The sequence below is a fragment of the Hippocampus comes genome, unplaced genomic scaffold, assembly GCF_001891065.2.
Source record: "Hippocampus comes isolate QL1 unplaced genomic scaffold, H_comes_QL1_v1.1 scaffold112, whole genome shotgun sequence".
Classification (NCBI taxonomy): domain Eukaryota; kingdom Metazoa; phylum Chordata; class Actinopteri; order Syngnathiformes; family Syngnathidae; genus Hippocampus; species Hippocampus comes.
This window is the reverse complement of record NW_017805841.1, coordinates 1,689,792-1,711,747: the sequence shown is the minus strand read 5'-3', so window position 1 is coordinate 1,711,747 and position 21,956 is coordinate 1,689,792. Positions and strand designations below refer to the sequence as shown.

General features: G+C 42.3%; 2 protein-coding genes across 8 annotated transcripts in view; one reads left to right on the top strand and one right to left on the bottom strand.

Annotated features, from left to right (window-relative positions):
• Positions 1–1,242: 1,242 nt before the first annotated feature.
• Positions 1,243–8,117, top strand: rad52 (RAD52 homolog, DNA repair protein). Of its 4 annotated transcripts, none has more exons than XM_019888215.1 (10): positions 1,243–1,424; positions 1,562–1,663; positions 2,528–2,621; positions 2,741–2,808; positions 3,981–4,099; positions 4,167–4,242; positions 5,101–5,309; positions 6,242–6,411; positions 7,470–7,577; positions 7,930–8,117. In XM_019888215.1, exons 1-10 carry the CDS (start codon positions 1,374–1,376, stop codon positions 7,986–7,988), a joined length of 1,056 nt encoding a protein of 351 aa, XP_019743774.1. In that variant the 5' UTR covers positions 1,243–1,373; the 3' UTR covers positions 7,989–8,117. The 4 variants fall into 4 exon arrangements, with proteins under 4 accessions (XP_019743774.1, XP_019743773.1, XP_019743775.1 ...); XM_019888213.1 differs by having other exon boundaries at positions 1,245–1,424; positions 7,470–7,700; XM_019888214.1 differs by lacking the exon at positions 2,741–2,808 and having other exon boundaries at positions 1,244–1,424; positions 2,528–2,617; positions 7,470–7,700.
• A 204-nt stretch (positions 8,118–8,321) lies between these two features.
• Positions 8,322–21,956, bottom strand: part of LOC109526746 (serine/threonine-protein kinase WNK1-like) — a 36,550-nt gene continuing 22,915 nt past the window's right edge. For 2 of the 4 annotated variants that reach the window (XM_019888208.1, XM_019888209.1), the window contains 15 exons: positions 21,316–21,389; positions 21,088–21,250; positions 20,881–20,997; positions 20,149–20,262; positions 19,813–19,861; positions 19,585–19,728; positions 17,281–18,215; positions 15,956–16,030; positions 15,715–15,837; positions 15,286–15,619; positions 14,748–14,913; positions 14,475–14,668; positions 13,652–13,807; positions 12,946–13,178; positions 8,322–12,283 (listed from right to left, as the gene is read on the bottom strand). In XM_019888208.1, the coding sequence (XP_019743767.1) occupies positions 11,900–12,283; positions 12,946–13,178; positions 13,652–13,807; positions 14,475–14,668; positions 14,748–14,913; positions 15,286–15,619; positions 15,715–15,837; positions 15,956–16,030; positions 17,281–18,215; positions 19,585–19,728; positions 19,813–19,861; positions 20,149–20,262; positions 20,881–20,997; positions 21,088–21,250; positions 21,316–21,389 (3,261 nt within the window). In that variant the 3' untranslated portion in view covers positions 8,322–11,899. The remainder of the gene's footprint in view (positions 12,284–12,945; positions 13,179–13,651; positions 13,808–14,474; positions 14,669–14,747; positions 14,914–15,285; positions 15,620–15,714; positions 15,838–15,955; positions 16,031–17,280; positions 18,216–19,584; positions 19,729–19,812; positions 19,862–20,148; positions 20,263–20,880; positions 20,998–21,087; positions 21,251–21,315; positions 21,390–21,956) is intronic. The other 2 variants (XR_002170405.1, XM_019888210.1) reach the window with 2 other exon arrangements.

The window sequence follows — 21,956 nt, the reverse complement described above, 5'->3', positions numbered from 1 at the left end:
CGGCTGTAGGATTTTTTTTCTTCTGGGGCTCAAGGGAGGCTTGACTGATACATTAGGGGGGCTGAGAAAATAATCTATAAATGTACTTTAGAATATCAAATGAAATGCTGGGAGAGTTCAAGGTGGGCTAGACAGATGTCTGGCGGGGCTACACTCCGTGTAACGGCATCCCTGTAGAGAGCACATGTCCGTCAGAAGATAAAGAAAGTGCAGACATCATTAAATGGTGGTAAGATAAACTAAACAACAGCTATTGAGAATTAGAGTGCACACAATTACTGCGCCATTAAAATCGATGTTAGTTTTCCGATGTATGCCCCACATCAGTCAGAACTGTATTAGACGGTTTGGAACGGATGGATTGTCATATAGGCAATACAGTATAGAGCGAAGTTTACGTTTCCAGAAGAGATGAACGCATCATATTGGTCAGTCAGAACCATATAAGGATGTAGGATGTCTCAGGTGGTGGGTATTTGGCAAATTTTGTCATACATTTTTATTTATTTATTTATTTCATTGGGACAGTGCACAACAACAACACAAGAATAAACAGTGTAAATGTGCCGGACTTAGCATAAATGCTAGTTTTCAGCCGTACTCCCAAGGCAGGTTTCTTAACATGAGCATAACATAAACAGTTTAGATCAAATAACAAAATAATGTAGCACAACACATAGCATAAAAGATGAACAGTCATGCAATCTTGGTCACTTTTCCTGCATGTCGTTGCTCTTTGAAGCAGTTATAGATGAAAGAGGAGAGAATCAAAGTGTCATTTCACCAGTGGATCAGGAATGTCATGCCTTGCACTATGTTGTCAATGTTGGGTTTTCCAATAGACTGGAACACATCACATTACCCACAAATGTACAGGGTGTCCCAAAAATCTGGACACTCGGACAAGTATACAAAGTGTATTTTTTTCAAGAAATTACATTTTCAACATTTCATTCAACTGGAATACAAACAAATAGCACATTTTCACTATTATTTCTAACATACAAATGTTGATGGGCTTTGAAAGATTAATGCTGGCGAATTCAACTGACTTTATTTCCCCTAAAGACATTTTTAAGGCTCAGTTTGTGTTCCTTCATCGTCTTCCTCGCTAGCCATATGTCGGGGCTCCATGTTTCCTTCCGTGGCTATCAAGAGGACTTGTGTACTGTATCTCTGACCGTGGATGGACTGTGGACGCGTTTCGCCTTCCTACCACTTGAGGCAGTAAAGAGTATTCAAAGTGTGTAAAGACCAAGACATGAGGCGTCGAACAAGACGGCGCGCCCATTGAAATTTCAAATGTTATTTTTTTTACCATTAGCTTCACTCGTCTAATTCTTGTGCTTTATTTTTTTTCCTCGCGTTTTAAAATGTCCAACACTTTCGAGGAGAAAATGTCGTCTCCCAAGCGTTTCGGCCAGGTATGACGGACTTGATGAAACAACTTAGAAAAGTTTTTCTTCCAAACTCCCTTCATGTATCCAAACGAGCTTGCGCACAATGGAAAGAAATGGAACAAATCGCCACTTATTTGTACTGTATCCCTCCCCCATCTCAGTGTGCATATACAGCCGAGGAGCAGCAGGCTGTGCACAATGCACTGCGACAGAAGTTGGGGCCAGAATTCATCAGCACCAGACTGGCTGGAGGAGGACAGAAGGCAAGTTTTTGAGCTGGAAAGTAACTTTATAAAGACTCTTTCATTTTATGTCTCACGATTTAAAACCTGGGTGGCTTAATATAATTTGACACACGCTTTCATCAAAATACCCCAAGGATCGAGAATTATAAGACACTTGATTGATTGATTGATTTCAACATTCCCGAGTGAACCAGGAGGTTTGATTGCATTTTCACTTATGAAGGCAGCACTTCATATACTACACTGTGAATATGACGCATGAACACACCACCAAACACAAAAACTTCCCACTCCTGCCACATCTACGGCTTCACCTACCATGTGCCACTTAGCTGACACGATTCACTAATGGTTGTCAATGTATCTAGCAAAACTCGGTGCAGCTCTACTTACCTTTTACACGATCAGGTTCCACACCTCTCTGCCTAGACTGAAAATTAATGGCACTTGTACAAAGTTATCACTGGCTTATCTGAGTTTAACTGAGTGCCCATAGAGATTCTATTGCATTTCCACATGTTGAGGCATCATTTAAATACCAAACCGCCAAATTTCCTTTTTGCAATGGATGTAACTGTGTGGTTCATGGCATCCTCAAACATGAATATCCTCTGACACTCAGATGTTGGTGGCTTTACTGAAATAGAGTATCGAGGGCAGGCAGACAGATTATTATTCATCCCATGAGGGAAATTTCAATTGTCACACGAACAGTATTCATACATATCAACTGAATTTGGTGGATGGGCAGGCACTGCAGAGACTCATTTGCTTATGCACGCGCTATTAAAAGTATATTTTTCCATAATCTGTCCCATTTAAGCAACCTGCAATCAATGCACAGAGTGCCCAATAAACCATTTCACCATTTCATTGTTGCAGGTGTGCTACATCGAGGGTCACCGTGTGATCAGCCTGGCCAATGAGATGTTTGGATATAATGGGTGGTCTCACTCCATCTCTCAGCAGAATGTTGGTACTGTATGCCTCGGTCTCTGCCAGTCTTGTCTGTTGCCATAGTAATGTGTCACCATGACAACCAGCACCACTGTGGTCTGTACGTGGACCAACACAGCTCCATGTTTGTCTTTGTAGACTTTGTCGACCTGGTTAACGGGAGGTTTTACGTCGGTGTCAGCGCGTTCGTCAAAGTGCAGCTGAAGGTGGGGAATAAGTTGCAAATGGCCATATTAGCAATCACTCCCTCTTCACTAAGTGGTGGCTTATACAGAGAGTTTGCCATTTTGTTTTGCTCTTTGAATGTGTAGTGCATATGAGGTTATCCCTTGGCCTACATAGTGTCCTGAATGTATCCCGCAATGCCTCTTGAAAAGTAGTGAATACCTGATGTGCCCTGGAAAAGCGGTATATCCCATGATGCATTGCGTGTCGCAAAATATTTTTGATGTAACTAGAGCAACCTGTCAACAGGGATTCACATAAAACACCTCTCTGTGCTGCAGTGGTACGTTCATATAGAAGTTTAAGTCATTCTATGATCATGCTAATCACTCAAAATACTTGTGCCTCAAATCAACTTTCCTAACCGAAATGAGTGAAAATGCCATTAATCCGTTCCAGCCCCTCAAAAAACAATTTTTTTTTTGTAACATCCATGTTTAAACAAGAAAAATTGCACTGCACGGTGTGGTCCAGAATAAAGACATACTGTGATAACCAAATAAAATTGATAAAAAAATTTTCACTTCAGTTTGGCTCCCATGGCTGGCATTATATTCTTTATATACTCCTGCTTCAGTATACGAAAACTATTTACATTTAACTTAAAAAAATAAGTTCTGTTTTGTTTTTTTTGTTTTTTTGCTTTAAGACCAACCAGTATCTATAGCTCAGAGTTGGAAAGTGGGGTGAGACCATTGAAAGAAAAAAAAATGCTGCCTATTGAAATGACCATGAAAATGCACAGTGAGCCAATGGAGAGAGGCCAGAATGGGAGTCTTGTGCTCCGTCTTACATGTTCCAATTCAAAAGCGACCAGCAGCATTTTTGGAGCCATTTGAGGGAGGGCTGGCTGACTCCAAAATAACATGAATTAGAAATCTGGCTGAGATGTGATTGAAGGCATCGATTACCGTTTCAAAGTGCTGTTTTTTTCCCCCAACTCCTGTTAGTCCACTAGCTTCCGTTGATCTAGTTTATTATATTGTAGTTATACGACTGCAGTGCTGTAATCAACACCATTCCCAAACTATTTTTCATTTGACTATAAAGTCCACTATTTAAAAAATCCTATATCGTGATTAGGAAGACAACAAAATGTAATTTATCCTGCGATGATCATCATAAATGAATAGCTCTACATGTTTTCTGGCAGGACGGCGCGTTCCACGAGGATGTGGGCTACGGAGTGAGCGAGGGGCTGAAGTCTAAAGCTTTGTCCCTGGAGAAGGCAAGAAAGGAGGCTGTCACCGATGGCATGAAGAGAGCACTCAAGTACTGGAAGATTACAATCCCATTTCATAGTTGTTGTTATAGTTTTTATCCGTTGTGTTTTATTTAGGTGTTTCGGGAATGTGCTTGGTAACTGCATCCTCGACAAAGCGTACCTTCAAGCAATTAACAAGATCCCCAAGCAGGTAAAAAGACATTGGGAATAATTCACTTATTCCCCAATCGCTTATATGGGGATTTTTGTGTATGGTGGTGAACTACAGTATATACGGTACAGGTAGTTCCTTATAATCCCTGCCTAATGATTACTTTGATTACGGATTAGGAAATGATTCCGAATGCAGTTTTTTGAATTTGGTCCTGTGACGTTCGCAAAGCTGAGCCGTGAGCAATTGTGATGTCATTTTTAATAGACAGCAAGTGGCAAAATAGCCACCCGCTGAGATGGATGACAACGGGTGGATTTTGCTGCTTAGTTTGTATTTCACAAACACAATAGTTACCAGCATGCGCTAGTGGGGGGCACATAGAACATATTGGAAAGAAATATTTTTGACATCCGCTTGAAAACTCTACAATCTCTTAGGCTGTCTCCCTTGTCACCCACCAGGACAGGCCCTTGGATTGTTGAAACTGCAAGCACTCTAGGTCACAAATGTTACTGTAGAACATTTGTATGGCAACTGCAATTGGACAGCAACAACATTTTGTTCAGTAATGTGAAATCAAAATTTTCGCCGATGGGACGAGCCGTAAAATAATCCATTCTCAACATATCTGATAGTTGCAACCCCAGTGAGCTGGTGGACCTTCCGTAAAAGATATTGAAACAATAGCTTATTACACACCTGTCCTCATTTAAATTGCCTCTAATTCGCCCCAACTAAAGTTCAGCTGCTTTAGTAAGCTTTTCCTGACTATCCGTATTACATCACATGCTTTCATAATCACAGTTTGAGGCAAACCTCGAGTACGATTTAGGCCACAATCACAATGAGTTTGACATCATGTATCCTTTAAAGAAGCTTTTTCCCGACACGTAGCCGCTGCCCGCTCTGGACCCTGCCCAGACCAAACGGTCGGAAAGTGAGCCCACAGTGGAGAAGGCTCGTTTCTGTAGCCTGGTACGAGAGGCTAAACTGGGGTCTGCCATCACACCGTTGGAGCGGCGAGACGGCAACCTGAGAGAGAGCTACTACGAGACTCACACCCCTGACGCTCAAGACGTTCAAAGCGAGGGAGAAGGCGCAAGGTAAAGACCCTCCCGACCCCGCAGGTTGTCCTCTGCGTCATTCTCCCATGGCCGTCCGTGAATTTGGTACCTGAGCTTTGAGTGGGGAATTATCTGACTATTATGTCACATTAGTACAAACTATCAAAACTATTCAAGAAGGCAATATAGAAACACACAACTGTGCCGCCTCCATGATTTGAAGCAGATCACCCAAAAATGTATCATTCACCAAAGATTCAATGTATTATGTTGTGGAGGATGCAACAGACATGCTTTGCTCTGAGCAACCAATCAGAGGACGGACGAACGCTAACACCATCAAGGGCGAGCTCACTGGCTCTCGGAGGAAATCTGATTGGTTAAAGTAACGATTCTTAAACTTTTTATGGAAAGTAGAGCCTCCTCATGACCATCACCATCATGACCAACTTTCAAATAGAATGGAGTAGTAAGCCTCAAATTTCATTAAAAAAAAAAAGGTGGATGCGTTATTCCTAAAAATTGTATTTAGTGTTGTTTTTGTTAGATATTTATTATGTGCAGCAGGTTATTACAACTGCAGTTAGTTTTTAGTGCTTGCTTTTTGATCTCTATGAATAAATTTGAGTGTGATTATTATAAAATAAACCGCAGTAACGTGATGCATCGTTTGAACATTAACTGCGCTTAAATATAGGAATTAAAAATAAGATAAATGTTTATTTATATGTAGCTTTGACAACAGCTGTTAGCTGTTAACAAAACACTTTACGGAACATTTACCATAAAATAAGACAACAGAACACACATGCGCATACATGGACTGGAAGCAATGCAGCGAGGGGAAAAGTTTCGAATTGAAGTCAAGTGACTATCGGGAACAAATGAATACATTTTCATGGAGCAAATATTAGTCTTGAGGTTGGTCATGGAGATCAGTGCTTCTGATGGCCCACCATTGCTTCTCTCAGGCAGGCCTTGGTGGACACGGCGTCATCGTCAGACCCCAAGGAGGTGCGGAAGCAGCGGCAGCAGCAGCTGCAGCTGAAGTTTCGCAAGGAGATGGAGGCCAAGAGGCTGGAGCAGAAGGAGGCGGTGGACACGAAGGCCGAGGACGTGGAGCTCCTCTTTGGAGAAGGAGGTGATGGACTGAGCGATCGTACCTCGGTTGCCCCATTGGCTTTTTCACTTCGATCCAGCCGTGGCATATCTGAAAGTTTGTCTGAAACGCAAAATTTGTTGCCTGCAACAAAAACATTTTAAACTAAAACCTGAAATGCTCAAAGATGCGCCAAGATGATGCCAAAGCCCTGCCAAGGAGGAGGGAGGAGCTAAATTTAACCTGGTTCATGAGTGGAATTTATGGAGAGTCTTTGTTGTATGTGCATGTCTACATGCAATTGCGGTTGATTTTGTTTTTTTTAATCAAATAATTTATTTTAAGTGTGATGTAAGATGAGTTTAAAATTACATCACAGGGTTTAGGCAACTTGTGATTGGTACATTTTGCAATTTTAAACCATGTATTTTTGGGGGGGGTCGGTCACTGGCAGTTTAACGCAGCAGAGCCCTGGGTCCCTGTTTAGTGTAATCCAATATCACCTCAGCTCCTTTTTCAACCGCAGGGGGCAGTGTTGTGCATTGAGGAGCAGTTGGAGGCCTTGTGCTGTGGTGCATGTACAGTACAACTCCATTTCAAGAGTTACCATCTGGTGGTTGTTCAAGGCAAAAAGTGAAAGTCATGTAATCGACATGACTTTCACTTTCACACAAAGGGAACTATTTCATGGCTTTATTTATTATAATTTGATGATGACTTTAGTTTATAGTTGACGAAAAACTCCCAACTCACCATATGGAGAAATTAGACTATTACATTGCGGACATGAGAAACATTCAAAGTGATTTTTAATTTGGAAATTTGGTCGAACTTTTCAATACGGTAAAGTCACCTTGTAGCACAAAGCATATTGTTTCCACCTCAATATTTAAATTTGGGGATGCTGTTCTTCAGATTATAATCTGTTTTTTAAATCCTTCACACGCACCAGGTGGACTGGAAGTCCCCATATAGCTCCACTTCAGAATCAGATATGCTGTAGATCAACATCGGCAAAGCAGTAGCATAACGGTAGCAATCGCAGCATCGTGTCATCAGTGAAAAGACTAAAGACAAAAAATGTCATGTTGACCCCGCAGATGATCCCGAACTCTGGAATTTCACCCTGAATGGAACGGAGGAGTCAGACGGGCCCTGCGGGGCTTTCGGCCCGAGCACGCCCAACAGTCACAAGATGCAGACACGCAGCAAGACCCCACAAAGGACCACCGTGAAAGAACACGAGCAGCGGCAGGAGCAGCAGCAGCACTCGCACAGTACAGGACACTTGGGGATTAATCAGGACGGACGTCCGCATCAAGCCAGAGCAGGTTAGACAAGGGTGGGAAAAATTTGGCACGGGGGTCCTCTTACAAACCGGTTCGTTCTTTAATCCGGCCCACTGAGTATACATTATCAAGAGTCCTGTAATTGTAATGGTGAATCTCAAACGTTCGCCCCTGAGAAACAAGTTTGCCCACCACTGATCTATTTTAAGCACTTTCTTTTTACTTCACTCGAGTACGCCTTCATCGTTTTGTTTTGTCCTTCTACCCGCAGAAACCTCCAGTCCATACCGGGCAGGGCAGTTCATGAAGAAACGTCGACTGGATACATGACATTGACCTCCTTTCGTATCAATTAGTTTTAGCAGTTTATATTTGAATTGATGAAGCCGTTTCAACACATCGATGCTGCATGTTAAAAGGTTGCAAGTTTTTGATTAATAAAATAACCCTCATACTGTTGTCTCCGAATTTATTGATGAGCAGTGTTAGGTTTCCGCCAAGCACACAGCACAATTTTCCAAAAGTTTGAGAGAAGAAATCTTGGGAGGTTTGTTTTTCTTGGTAAGAGAAGGCTTCCGTCATGACTTGACTTGCAATTAAGTCTGGACTAAATCTTGTTGTAATATATAAAATACCAAAAGACCAATTCAAGAAGCTGGGCAATGTAATTCATATTTTTTTTAATTTGTTTTTACATTTTGTACAATGTGGAAAAACATACACAAAAACCAGACACCAAATCACAGGAAATCAATACGGAAAGAAGAGTCGAGCAGAAATGTGTCAGTAGCCTCACGTCGTATGTCGAGGTCTTTCAAGGATCTTTTTAAATTTGTGCTGTACAGTGGCTGTCAGATTGAACACCGGTGAAGCTGGCATGCAGAGAACACAATGAGTTATATACGCCGCTATTCAACTTGTGCGTGTGACATTGGTGGATGTGAATGGCGGGGGCATGGTGATGACCCGAAAAGGCAAACAAACCGAATAGTATTCCCATATCAAAAAACAGTGAAGTCAGTAACTCTCGTCGGCATGCAAATGACTCCATGAACCCTCCATCCCTATAAAACTTTGCATATTCTGCATTGCAGGAACTTACTTTTTTCTCTAGAGAAGTTTTAACTAGTTGTCCAAACTATGAGCAGGCCGCTGGAGCGCATCTGTGAAATGGTTTAATGAGAAATCCACAAAAATCGGGGAGAAAAAAAAAAAAAAAGCTAGCCAAAAGCACAAGAATGAGCAGAGTAGAAGCAATGAATAACCAGGAGAACATTTCCAACCTCTACATTGCAGTGCGTTCACATTGCGTACAGGGGCCTCGATAGTACATGTGGGGAAAGCAGTTTGACATATATTCCATATCCTTGACATCTAACTTAAGATCCATGCACTAGTACGCTAAACAATAGTAAGTCAATTCGGAACAATGGAAGGGCTAGTCTTAATAACATTTGCCTTTCACCACTGTATGGCATTTCTGCATTGCTTAATAGGAAAACTTTGGCATACTAGTAAGTTGATGAGACGCTACTAGTGAAGCAAACCTAATAATGACTATTTTGGTGCACAGATGGCTACTAGTGTGTGATGCATGCCTACTACTTGAGCCAATAAGCATGACTAATGCAGCACAGTAGATTACAAGTTAGGTTTAATTGTGTATTAGGATACAAAGTGGGACGAGTATTTGAAATAACATGACTCATAAGCAAGAGTCCTTCTGTTGGTCTACTAGTTGGCCGAATTGTCCCAAAGGTGAGGATGAAGACGATACCAGTATACGATATATCAAATAAAATGTTCATGCACAAATACATTTTTTTGGCTTGAGTAGGACAACTATGTTACTAGAGGAGAAAAAATTGTGCGCTCGTTGACAACTGTGCTAATGGTACTAGTTGTGTCAAAATTTAACTAGTTGACATGGAGTGTCACTAGTAGAATGCAGATAAACTAATGTCCCCCCCCCCAAGTAACATGTACTTGAACTCCTCGAGGTTTTCCTCCTAGTGTGCAGAAAGTAGTGGAAAAAAGTTACTAGTAAGACACTGTAATCCTACGAGTGCACTAAATTGTCTAAATAGTGAAGACAGAGAATGTACTAGTACACGGACCTTGAGAAGGGTATCAAATCAATGTTCAGATGGCTTTTCACAAAGCAGTTTAAGTGTTCATTTGACCTCCAGTAGTACTGGTGGCACACAGATGTCAACTAGTAGACAGTTGTACTCCATTAGAAACACCTAGTTGCTCCACTACAAATGAGGACTGAGTCGAATGGGAAATGGACCTTCAGTTTGAGAACAAAGATATGGAATACATGTTCCAACCGCTTGTCATAGAACTTGTTAATAGTGAGGGTGCAAGGCACTAAAAGTGTTCCTCACATTTCCCGAGGTTAGAGTGTGAGTGCGTTCTCTGGTCTCGGTACATTGTGTGTATTTATATTAATAAAAAAAAATAAAATAAAATAGCCGCACATTAAACTAGAGTATGTACAATTAATAGGAAAAGCAAGAAAGTAAGAAGGAGGTGGTTGGTTGGGCAGCGAAGTCCTACCGGGAGATAGAATAGCTTAATATACAGCAGGATGAAAGAGTACATTGAGATAATAACAAACCCTGCAATTGCACTTTAATATTCCTTTAACTACATGTTGTTTAACAACCTTTAATAGTAATTACAGTGAGACAACATCAAAATCTGATGGCTGAATACAGGTCCATAAAGAACATTTCTGTTTATTAAATAGATGAGTACAAAAAAAAGACCACAGAAAAGGCGGGAACCCCACTAATGAAGCGGCTAATTATTTTGTAGGCTGTCTGAAAACAAACAAAATGCTAAATTATTTGACTTGAGTGAGAGTTTTGTGGCTTTGTGTGTCACCAACGTGGGATTCGTTCAATTCAAGTGTAAACCAACAAATACAAAAACAACAAAAAAAAGAAAACAACACTCCCGAGCCATATTGTGATTTACAGCAGCATCGCCTCCACTTTGCGGCGCTCAACACCAGGATGCCTTTTTATGTTTGTTTTAAATTCCAAGTCATATAATCAATGTTTTAAAAAAAAAAAAAAACACGCAAAATCACAAATGACACCAGACATAAATATGTTGAATATCTATGTACAAAAATGTCTTCGGGGAATAAGGCCACAGTTACAAAAGGGGGCAGTTGTTTCTCTCCTTAATTATTGCATTGACTTCACCTTGTACATATCGCAAACCATCGTTACACTCCTGCTCAACTTACAGACTCTTTCGACTTGCTCTCGCACACTCCCTCTCTCTGACACAACTTAACCTCCCTTCCCACAAGCAGGTCAATATTTACTCCGTGTTCACCATCCCACTTTTGGCTTGGAATGACAACAACATACAGTACACTAATGACAAAAAGTGAGGCATGTTGGGCCTGCGGGTGTAATTTCGGGGGTGAACCTAAAATGCACTAGAACCAACTTTGTCTAAAGTTCTGAACGCTTTCGTAATTTTTGTACGACTTGCTGGTCTCCCTTCAATGTCTTTCTGTGACTCCTCAGACAGAGACCGGAAGCAACACAGAAAGGCATATAGAGACACCTTTGTAAGCCTTTCCTTCAGTCTCCGTTTCAACGTGCTAATGACACTCTTAATCTTTGATTCATTAATTGACCAAGACATTTCAGCTTGTATGCCTTTGTGTATCTCTTCCAATGTTTTGGACTATGTGAAGCCTTGCAATGGCGAGGGAAGGGGCCAGCGAACATAAAGCATCATCAGCACAATGCAGCAGAGACTGGAGGAGTCAAAGAAACGCATAGAAAGTAAAGTCAAGAGTGGCATCAGAAGGTTACATCTAAGATATGAGACTGGAACAACCACAGAAAGCTAAGAAACGGTCAAATTAAGATTAGCTGTAAAGGTCCGAGTGGATTGTAAATTCATCCTGAAATTTCCCCAAAAGGTCAACTATCCTGAATTTTTGTGCACGGTGCACATCCGCCCTCGACAACAAGAAAATAAAGACATCTTTGGCTGACCAATCAGCTCATCACAGCTCAATTTCACAGCAAACAGGCGGGCCGAGTGTATGCTGTGTGGATGTGTGTGTATTGCACGCTCCCTCTGACGGGGTCCGGCAGACTTCAATCTGCCCGAGAGGACGCCATGTAATCATTGTTTAAAAAAACAAAAACAAAACAAAGTAAAGCACAGAGAGCTCGTGAGCGTGTGCTTCAAACTGGACTGGGCTACGTAGGCCTTAAATTGGATCCTCCCTGGCTGACTGATTTCTGGGTGGCAGGCGTGGTGGTCCCCATGTGGTAGCCTTGGTGCATGGACACCGGAGCGGTCATGGGCGGCTGGTACTGGGCGGGAGTGAGCATGCCGACCTGGCAGTTGCCCGTGGGTCCTGCCCACTGAGAAGCGCTGTATGAGGCCGAAGCGTACCCGAAACCCGGGCCGACCGGGCCCAGGGAGCCTTTCCGGGCGCCCAGGGGGACGGCGGGATTGGCGGGGTTGGGGTGGTGGGTCGTGGTGGGGGTACCGGTGGTGGTGCTGGCAGGCGTGGGGAGGGTTGGGCAGAGGTAGCCGGGAGCAGAGAACTTGCGACCCATGTTGGCAGGAGGGATTCCCTGGAATTGAAAACCAGGAAAAGATCATTACATAGAATCGCTGCATATATTCAGTTTTTTGTTTTGTTTTGGAGGAACCTATCCTCTATTATACCTGACATTCTCTGTTTTTGTGTACAGGCCAGAACAAATGTATTCCTTTGGTGTTAACTGGTGGAATTTTGGGGTCGTTGTAAGGTTTAAGTCATTGTGTGTGATGTCATGTCAGTTTGTGCTAACGTGTTATTTAGGCTAGTATGCTAGCTAATGATATAGATGAGCCTCACACGGTTACTCAATGCAGTTTATGGCTCATGATTGTGTACACTCCAGACGCATGGTGTCGGCGCTTTATGGTCCGCTCAGGTTTAGTATTTGTTGCTATACTGCAGCAGATTGACAAGGTCTTGTTTCATAACTTTTTGGCATTGTCTTAAACAAAATTGTATATATTAAAACTACGAGAGGTACCTGGACTCAGTATTGATGAGTATTCAAAGAGGGAATACTCGCACTGGTATTGATCTGGGAAAAAAAAGTGTTCTCTAAAATGTCGAAAAAATAATTTTGTGATTATTTTGGTGGTGTGCTGTGAGACCTTTGTAATGTAAAATATGTGCCTTGGCTCAATATAGGTTGGCAAAACCTGCTCCAAAAACATGAAGTTGCATTGCATCACATACGTCATGTCCCTGAGCTGCCTGTGTTCCGGTTTTAGGACCCCTCTTGCCCTGCGAGAGACTAATGTCTTTGGCCCAGTTATCCACCAGCTGGTGCAGGTCATCCGTGAAGGTCCCTTTGCACTTCTGCGTGTGAGCGGCAGTGGCAAGGGAAGCCGGCCCGCTCGCGTGGGTCAGGGAAAGCGAGTGGTTCTGGTACGGACCTGAGCCATTTGTGGAGGTGGTCGCGCTTGCTCCTTGGAACACAAGAGACAAACAAAAGGTTCAGGATGAGAGGAGGTAACAAATTACAAACACTATTACTGTAAATTCATTTTTCAGGTTGACTTCAGTATTTATTTTCCAGATACAGTGCAGTCAAATAGTATTTACCCCCTTCCTAATATCAGTTTCCTTTGCATATTCATCACGAAGAACACAGAAATCGGGACTTTTTTTTTTCTTTGAAGTACAAGCATGATAAGTAAATTGAAGAGGGAAATTCTTGTGTGCAAAGAATGTTTTTGCCATGTCAAGTTATCAAAATGGTCATTTGTATATAACAGGAGGTAAAAATTTCAATTTCACTTTTATACTTAAGCACACTTCAGTCTGTATTTTAACAAGTTGATGAAGTACTTCCAGTAGAGAGTGTGAGTACTTTTGCCACCTATACGGTCAAGGGTCACAGCTCAGTGTGAGAACCGGTTGAGAATTTTCACACACATACCTGTGGAGCAACTACTGAGACTGGGTAAGGATGGAGAGGATCTGAGTTCTTGTAAAGATGTTCCCACTCCTGTTTGGGAAGCCTCGGCAGCCAAAGGTGTACTTTGTTTTGGGGTAGACTCCGAGCCGTAAGTACTGTGAGCTGAAGTTGAAGATTCTGAACATATTAGACAAATGAGACTGAATCAAAATGAAACTTATCACTGAACAGTGGGTTCCCTACAGTCCGGACAAAGACAATTTACATTGCTATGTGTAAGAATGTGTACCAAAGACGTTACATTTTTGGGGGGTATGGACCTATTTGGGTCAGTCCTACCAAGTACCGATTAAGGTGAATATAAAACAGTGCTGTTTCGATTCCGAAGGGCATCTTTCTAAATTACAACTGTGCGGGGGTAGAACAGTTGTCGATTTTCCATGGTGCACATGAATGCAGCAGTGCACCCACACCACCGTAATGAAGTCACCCACTCTTAAAAAATTTCACACACGCTATATATACATTTCTAGGTTTGGAAGCGAGTAAATTTTGCCCACTGCCAAGCCAAACAAATGCAGTTCATAGCATGTCACCATGCATTAAAATTCACAAGGGGGATTATTTTGGCCCAAAAATAGGAACAACAGAAATTGTTTAAACTTTACAAAATTGAATTGTTTCCTCCTCAATACCCCACAATAGGCCAGAAGTTTTTTATGCACAAGCACACACATTTCAAAACTTGATCGTACCTGTTACAATCATGTGATTCCGTTTTAATGAGTCCAGACTTTTTGGACACCCTGTGTATTAGCTCAACCCTCCAGTGGTGTGTTCTTACCAGAGAATATGGGGCTTGGTTGTCCGCTGCTTCGGGGAGATTTGTGGCTTTTGCTCTTGAGCCTGCGTCGACCCCCAGCTATGGCCACAGCGGGAGAAAGGATGGATGGAGGAGCCGTTTTTCCCAGTCGGGTGAAGAGTGCTTCGATTTCCTCTTTCTGCCGGGTCTGCAGGGCCTGAACCTCCAGCATGTGTCTGGAAAAGCAGCACAGAGGCATTCAACAGGCCCAAGCAACATGCTGAAATACTATAAGCCAGTGAAGATGTCAAGTACCTTTCTCGGAGACGACTAACTTCTTTTTGCAATGCTTCGTCCTCTGTTCCCGAGTCGTCGTCGTTGTCGCTGCTGTACGGGGAGTGTGCTTTATGAGGGTCCAAAGAGGAGGGCCCATTTTGGACACCCGAACTGTGTGATGGGCTGGAACCTGCTGTTGATGTCACTGAAGAGAAATGACAAATTTAAATTTCTGATAGCGGTTAGGTTGGAAACACTGCGCCACGTTACGTCGTTTTTTTGGGGGTGAATCACTCAACGTCATGCTTTGTGCGCATGTGTATCACATAACAGACGCGTTACTTTCTTATTAGAAATCACATTTGTTTTTGAAATGACAATGAGTACATAAAAGAAGGGTGGGGGGGAGACTCATGATTGTCTGTGGAGATGTGTGTGGGGTCTCTTACATGTTAAATCGGTATGTGTGTACCCCGCTTTAATTTCACCATCTCAATCATTGTGAAAAATCTGATCCACAGAGGACAAGGCAAAGTGAAATAACTCCTGAGCAATGGCTGATGAACCCACTACACACCTGTGACTGAAAAGCGTCCCACTTTGGAAGGAGCAGGTTGTCCTGATGAAGCGTTGGTGCTTGTGGAAACCTGGAAGCGCCCTATTGCTATGGTAGGGGGTTGGCTGGCAGAACCAGCAGAGAGAGACGAGTCTCCGTTGTTGTGGTCCGTTTCACACACTGCGGCGGACAAAGTGGACGAGCGGTGGAGGGTGTTTTCAGGGCTTGAAGGGGAGGAGGAAGACGATGAGGAGGAGGAGGAAGTGTAGTTGGAGGAGGGTGTGAGGGAGGAAGAGGAGACAGCACTGGCTGGATCTGGAACCCCACTGGACGCACCATCGGGAGCAACGGACACCTGGGCGGAGAGAAGGCGGAATTTTAATGAACTATTGTTGGGTTTGATCCTCTCAGCCTGTATGAAGCACATTAGCCTTGCAACAGTGAACTTACTTGGAAACGACCGAGAGTGAAACCGGCTGCTGGAGGCTGGACTACATTGCCCCCCTGAACTGTTTCTGGGCTCAGAGCTCTCCTCAGCTGGGCGTCCAAATTACCCAAAGGCAACTGCTGGGACTGTTAGGTCAAACAAGTAAGATGGGTCAAACAAGTAAGATGTGATTTCCTCTCTCGGGTATATAATAGGATCAAAATCCAAGGGAGATAGCAGTACCAAACGGATAGAAAATCTTACCTGATTTGGTCCAGGGAATGGGGGTAAAGTGTCCGAGGGCAGAGTAGCAGCTTGGTCAAATCCAGTAGGTAAAGTCTACCAAGATACAGAACAAATGAGAAGTAATGTACGAAGGTATAATGCATTGGTGTGCAACTCAAGGCCCAGGGGCCTGATATGGCCAGCTCCATCATTTCGTGTGGCCCTAGGAAAGCAAATCAAGCATGTCAAAGTCCATGCTTCTTCCTAAAATCTGTACAAAATTTCTAACTGTCATACGCAGTGAATTATGTTGAAATATAGCAAGGATTTTCTTGTCATGGTATTACACTGACCTGAGGAACAGCTGAACAGGCTATTATTATCATCATCATACTATATATGTATAATGGATTGATCGATATCCATGAATGTGTCGTGTAGTGGACAAGTAATATCAGGAGGTGATTAAACAATTATATGAAGTATAAGCACAAATACTGAGAAAACGACAACATCTGTGTATGGAGGTTTGACATTACTTGGAATGACAATCCGTTCCACTCCATCCAAATCAACAGTTTTTGGTTATTTATTTGCAGTGAAATCGCACTGTACTGCATAAAAACACACGAGAATTTACAGAAATAAACTTAATTTATAAAATGTCTAATTACGTACTTTGTTATTTGTTAGGGATGCACAAAGAACAAAAGCGGTGCGTCTGGAAGGTGAAAATTCACCGACAATGTGCAATGGTACCATATCACCAGCACAAATCATGCTCCTCAAAATGGATGACTAACTCCTCAGTCATCAACAGAGCTTGCATCCCTGTATTTGTTGTTGGATGTGTGCATTTTAAGGGGCATGACTTAGTGACTGTTGTTGGGCACTGGAGTATGGCCAACAAGTCTGTGTGGGAGCATCTGGAAGTGAGTCGTGGCCTCCTGTTCTCATTTTGTATTTGACTGTCCCATTGACTAAATGGCTGAAAGTGTGTCTGCAACTATGGTTCTCCTTGCCCAAGTAACAGCATTACTGTATTTTAACTGCAAACTGCTTTTTCCTGTCACTCAGGCGGTTTATCTGAAGATCACTTGTAATTCAGTTTGGCTCACAAAATGGAGGGAAAAATAAATAAAAGTGGCTTGTAAAAACTCTTAAGTTGGTGCACCACTAAGTCAAGTTACCCCGGTACATAACACATAGTGAACAGAAATTGATAGTTTCTCCAAATGAAGATAGGACTTCTTTAGTTTCAGCTGCGACTACACTAATATTTACTTTCTATATTGTGACACAGTTCTAGAATATGTATACTACACAACACAATGATGAAATTGAGTACTTGATTATTCACCAACCTGTGCCCTTGGCTTGGATGGGGGCGTTTGGGCGTGTCCTGCAGGAGTTAACCCTTGTCCTGGGGTAGTTGTAGACAGTGAAGTGACGGCCGGTACCCCGGACGTGAGAGGGAGGTTTGAGGGAGGCACCAGAGCGGCACCAGGAGGAGGGGATGATGTTCCAGTGGGAGGGGAAGACGTCCCGGTGTTCTGACTGGGATCAACTGATGTGCTTGAGGAACTTGCACTCTGGTCTTTAAAAAGGGATCGCAGCTTCTTGTCAAGGGCTTGGATATCATCTCTACCCGCCGCTTTGGTCTGAACCTCAGCGCCTTCAGACTCTACCGGCTGGTGTTGGTTTTGACTGGGCAATGGCTGAGATGCATGTGCGGCTGAATTCATGGGTTGGGAAGACATAGCAGCATTGTTAAAAGGTTGAGGCTCAGAAGCAGGGACAGGGGCTGTATTAGCACTCAGCTGGGGTACGGGGGCCGCCGGGACGGAGGTCTGCACGACCGGTGCAGAAATGGAGGAAGAGGAGGCGGGAACACTGACGGTGGGTGCCATCTGTGAGGCGGCCGTTTCATGGGAAGTGTGGGCCGGTGGAAGGGAATCATTTGTGACAGGGGCTGCAGTCTGAGACTGAGATGATACAGCTGGAGGAGAAACTCTTCCACTTGTGGGATGTGTCTGAGGTGTTGCAGTGGATACGAGCCCAATATGAGGGAAACTCGAACTAGTGGTAGAAGGTACCGCTTCGGGAGGAGCCAGAGCACTCTGAGGGTTTGGGACCAGTCCAGCATCACTAGCTGGGACCGCGCCGGCTTCCTGATCAGCACACGGAGGATCAATCATGCTGCTGCCTCTCTCGATGTGATCTTGCTTCATTTTGCTGAAAGCCTGCTGCAGAATCCCAGAGGGTGCAGACAGAGAAAGGCCTGATGTCATCATGGGCCCTGGAAAAAGAATCACGGTTGTTTAAATATGGGATCGCATTACACACATTTACATATGGACACACGGTGGCAAACGTGGCTTCTACCTCCAGGTGTGTGTGATATGCATTTAGTTTTTTTGTGAATTATTGGCTTGATTGCATTCTTTATTTCAAAAAATGTGAAAATGGTGCAACATAAAGAAAACAGGCAAGATTGAAATGAAATAAAAATACATTTAAATGAAACCCATTCAAAAAGAAGTAGGAAATAAAACTTTATTCCTACACCATCTCTATTTCCTGTGAATGATTACCGGTACATTATATTAAAATCAAGACAGTACTATACCAATATAATAAGAAATAATATAAACATCCTTATTTCTCCAAACGCTAAGAAATGATTGGAATACAGGGCTCTATGTAAACCTGAGTAGTGATTCTTTGTGTTTAATCCCTGTATGGCATTTGCAAACAGATTTTACCTGGAGAAAATCACATTTAACCCAATTTTCTGAGATGTTAATGACCAACATAGTAACTGATTCATAATTTGTTTGTGCATTGTCTGCAATGGCTATTTGAAACAATGTTTCTGAATAATAAAGGGATAGGAATTTAACAATAAAAAAAGATCAATCAATTGAAAATAAATAAGTAAATTAAATGATTCATTGATTAAGAAAAATTGGTCGCTGTCGTTCTAAAATTGAACATTTTAAACGAAATCCACGTGCTCAGTATTGGCCGATCACACTCAAGAATGATCTGTTCTGGCAGCTTAAAACCCTGATTGGAACATCAAATCAATTTTTACCAAGTGATTAATTCAAATGCAATGAAGCCGTTACAGCCCAGCAACATAAATAAATGAGCAAATAAATAAACAGCATTTAAAAAAAATAGCACTCTATTGTAATAAAACAAAATACAGTAAAGGACAATGTAAATAAGTTAAGTGAGTTTATAAAGTGTAATTATTGTACGTGGTATTTCTTTCTTGGATCTGTGCTTAGTAAGAGGCACAGCTGAGTAAGGGTGAATATGAGCCGTGATCTAAAATGTAATTATTGTATGCAATATTTCTGTCTTGGATCTGTGCCTTGAAGAGGCATAGCCTAGTGAGAGTGAATATGTGCTGCGGCCTACAGGATCCCCTTTTGAGTGTTCTCATTTTGTAAGTCTATATTTGACTCTCCTATTATCTAAATGGCAAAACGCACATCAGCATTACAGTGGCTTTACCTCATTAAGAGTGGAAGTGTATCTGAAAATTGCTTCTAATTCAAATTTTGTCTCACAACACGAAATCCATGCAACGGCTCATAATTTGGAAAAACTCCTAAGTTGTAGCACTCCTAAGTGTAGATAACACTGTATACTCGTACCTAGGCCAGGCTCATCGCCAACAGAGGTATTAGCTGAGGCCGCACCAAAAAACTGTTCTCTCAAACGGGATTCTGGTACTGGGCTTACAATGAACCTTCGTCCTGCTGAATGCACCACCTGGGCTGTAGTGCTGGGGGAGATTCCTGTGGGAATGTGCACAAGTAAAGTCAGATGTCAAGTGGAAAATAAAGTACAGTGATGTGTGAGCGATGAAAGTCTGTGTGTACCTGGCAGCATGGGAACTGAAAGCTCTGGTTGCTGTTGAAGCTCACTCATCTGTGGATAGACCAACAGTTAAATGAGCCGGTTTGATGAACTTCAATGACCACTTTGGCTAGATTCACACTGCTAGTTTTAAGTGAAAGCATTTAGAATTTTTTGCTATCAAGTGGCATCGTTGCCATTAGAGTCACGGCAGCACAAAGGTGGGGGGAGGCCATGATTTGGAATTATCTTCGGATCAGAATCAGGCCTCTCGCAAATGTGGATAAAAATCAGATGCATATGAAATATCTGCCAATGCACTCCACGGCTGTTCCCTTTTAAAAAAACCATAACATTACCTGAGGAAAGGCTTCTTTCATGCCTGCTCCTTTCTCATCAGCCATTTCAATGACTTCACGGACCTGCTCGATGAAGGATTCTCGCTCACTTTCCAGGATGAACTCACTCTCAACCTGAAGCAGCAAACAAGCATAAAATTCCTCAGTTGTTGTACCAGAGGTAGACAAATAAGACTGAACAATAAATTGCATTTGCAGTATAACCGCATTATGATAAAATGCAATTTGGGTATTGCAAAGGCTGGTAAGTGAATAGTCACTGGGAGTGGAGTAGAGGGATTCAGAGCAAGCAATGACTACTTCATTGGTTACAGTACGAGTCAAGTTTTGACAACATACACTAATAAATTCCACCCCCAATTTTTGGAGAAGTGTGGCTTATATTTTGTACATTAAACCTGATTGCTTCAATGTTATCAAAAGGAATACGAAATTGGCAAAAAAAAAAACAAAAAAAAAACAACGAATGGCTACTTTTAATACATATAAGTCAGACGTGAGTATATGTCATAGAACCACCAAAAGTACATAAAAAAGTGTGATTTATATCATGGATTAATCGCTTGTTTGTCAAAAAATAAAGGAGAAAACCTAGAAAAAAAAACAAGAGCGTATTAAATTGCAATTGCAATGATGAGGAGCAAAGAAAAAAATGTGATTCTTTTGCAAAATGGTTCAGCAACATACACAAGTTTGATGACTTCTAAGTACAGGGGGAAAAAAAAAAATCACCATTATCTGTGCAATCTCCTCCGGATTATCACCATCCAAGTCAAATCTGAAGGTCACCATCTTCCTGTTGTGCGTTTCGAGCTGACACTCTGCCACTCGGTCACCTGCATTTGAAATCTGCAGAAAAAAAAAACATCTGCATTCAATTAGTATCACTGCAGGCAGTTACACAACAAACACATATGGCAAAAGATTTGAGATGCCTACACTCAGAACATTCAGTTTGGCCTTGGCACCCTTGTCATGCCGAGAGCGGCTGCGGACGGACCGCCTCTGGTACCGCTTGAGTGAACGGCCCTCGTGGCGACCTCCTGATGTTGAAGTGCCCTCGTTGCCATCACTTAGACCTGAAGCTGCGTCTGACAAACAGCTGAAAAAGGGACATCATAAGAAGAGAAATGTACAAGATTCTGAAAATATAAATCTCCTGCTCACCTTTCCACAGACGGCGGCACGAGAGTGGCAGGCCCTGCTGACTGTTCAGCTGGTGTTGACTGACTGGCAGCGGCCTGAAACAAAACACCAGATTTTAAACCGATTTGTCCAATTAACTCGGATGTGTTGTCATGGCATTTATGTTGCAGTCATTGTGAGTAATCGACAAAGTTATATTTCTGAACTCCACCAAAACTAGTCAGCACTTAGTAGTCAGCAATTTTATAATGTTGATAGAGAATACAGTTTGCAGCCGAGTGTTGCTTTTATATAAATCCACAGTCGCTGAAGTCAATGTTGGAGTTGACTGTATCTGCAATCAATACAGAGCATACTAAGAAATAGGGCCCAATCAATTACATCGGCCGATTATGGCCTTTCAAACGGCGGCCAAAATAATTGGGCAAATGGCCGAACCATTTACAGCAGTTGTACACATGTAGCACTGTTTTCATTATTTATTGCATATAATGTATCCTTAAATATATTGAATGAAATTTGTTCATTAAAAGAAACAACTTGATTTTTGTGAGAAATGCCTCGGTGTTGTCAAAGTAGAATGAGGTGTCTGCGTTTAATATTTTATTTTTTAAACAAAGTCTCTACAGCATTGGTTGATTATCAAAACATTTATCGATGAA

What these genes read in the sequence shown, in the direction of transcription:
- rad52 (XM_019888213.1), top strand. Translation starts at nt 1,374, where the DNA reads ATGTCCAACACTTTCGAGGAGAAAATGTCGTCTCCCAAGCGTTTCGGC. An exon ending in CTCCCAAGCGTTTCGGCCAG is followed by an intron (nt 1,425 to 1,561) that starts GTATGACGGACT and finishes CCCCCATCTCAG; the next exon opens with TGTGCATATACAGCCGAGGA. An exon ending in AGCGAGGGAGAAGGCGCAAG is followed by an intron (nt 5,310 to 6,241) that starts GTAAAGACCCTC and finishes TGCTTCTCTCAG; the next exon opens with GCAGGCCTTGGTGGACACGG.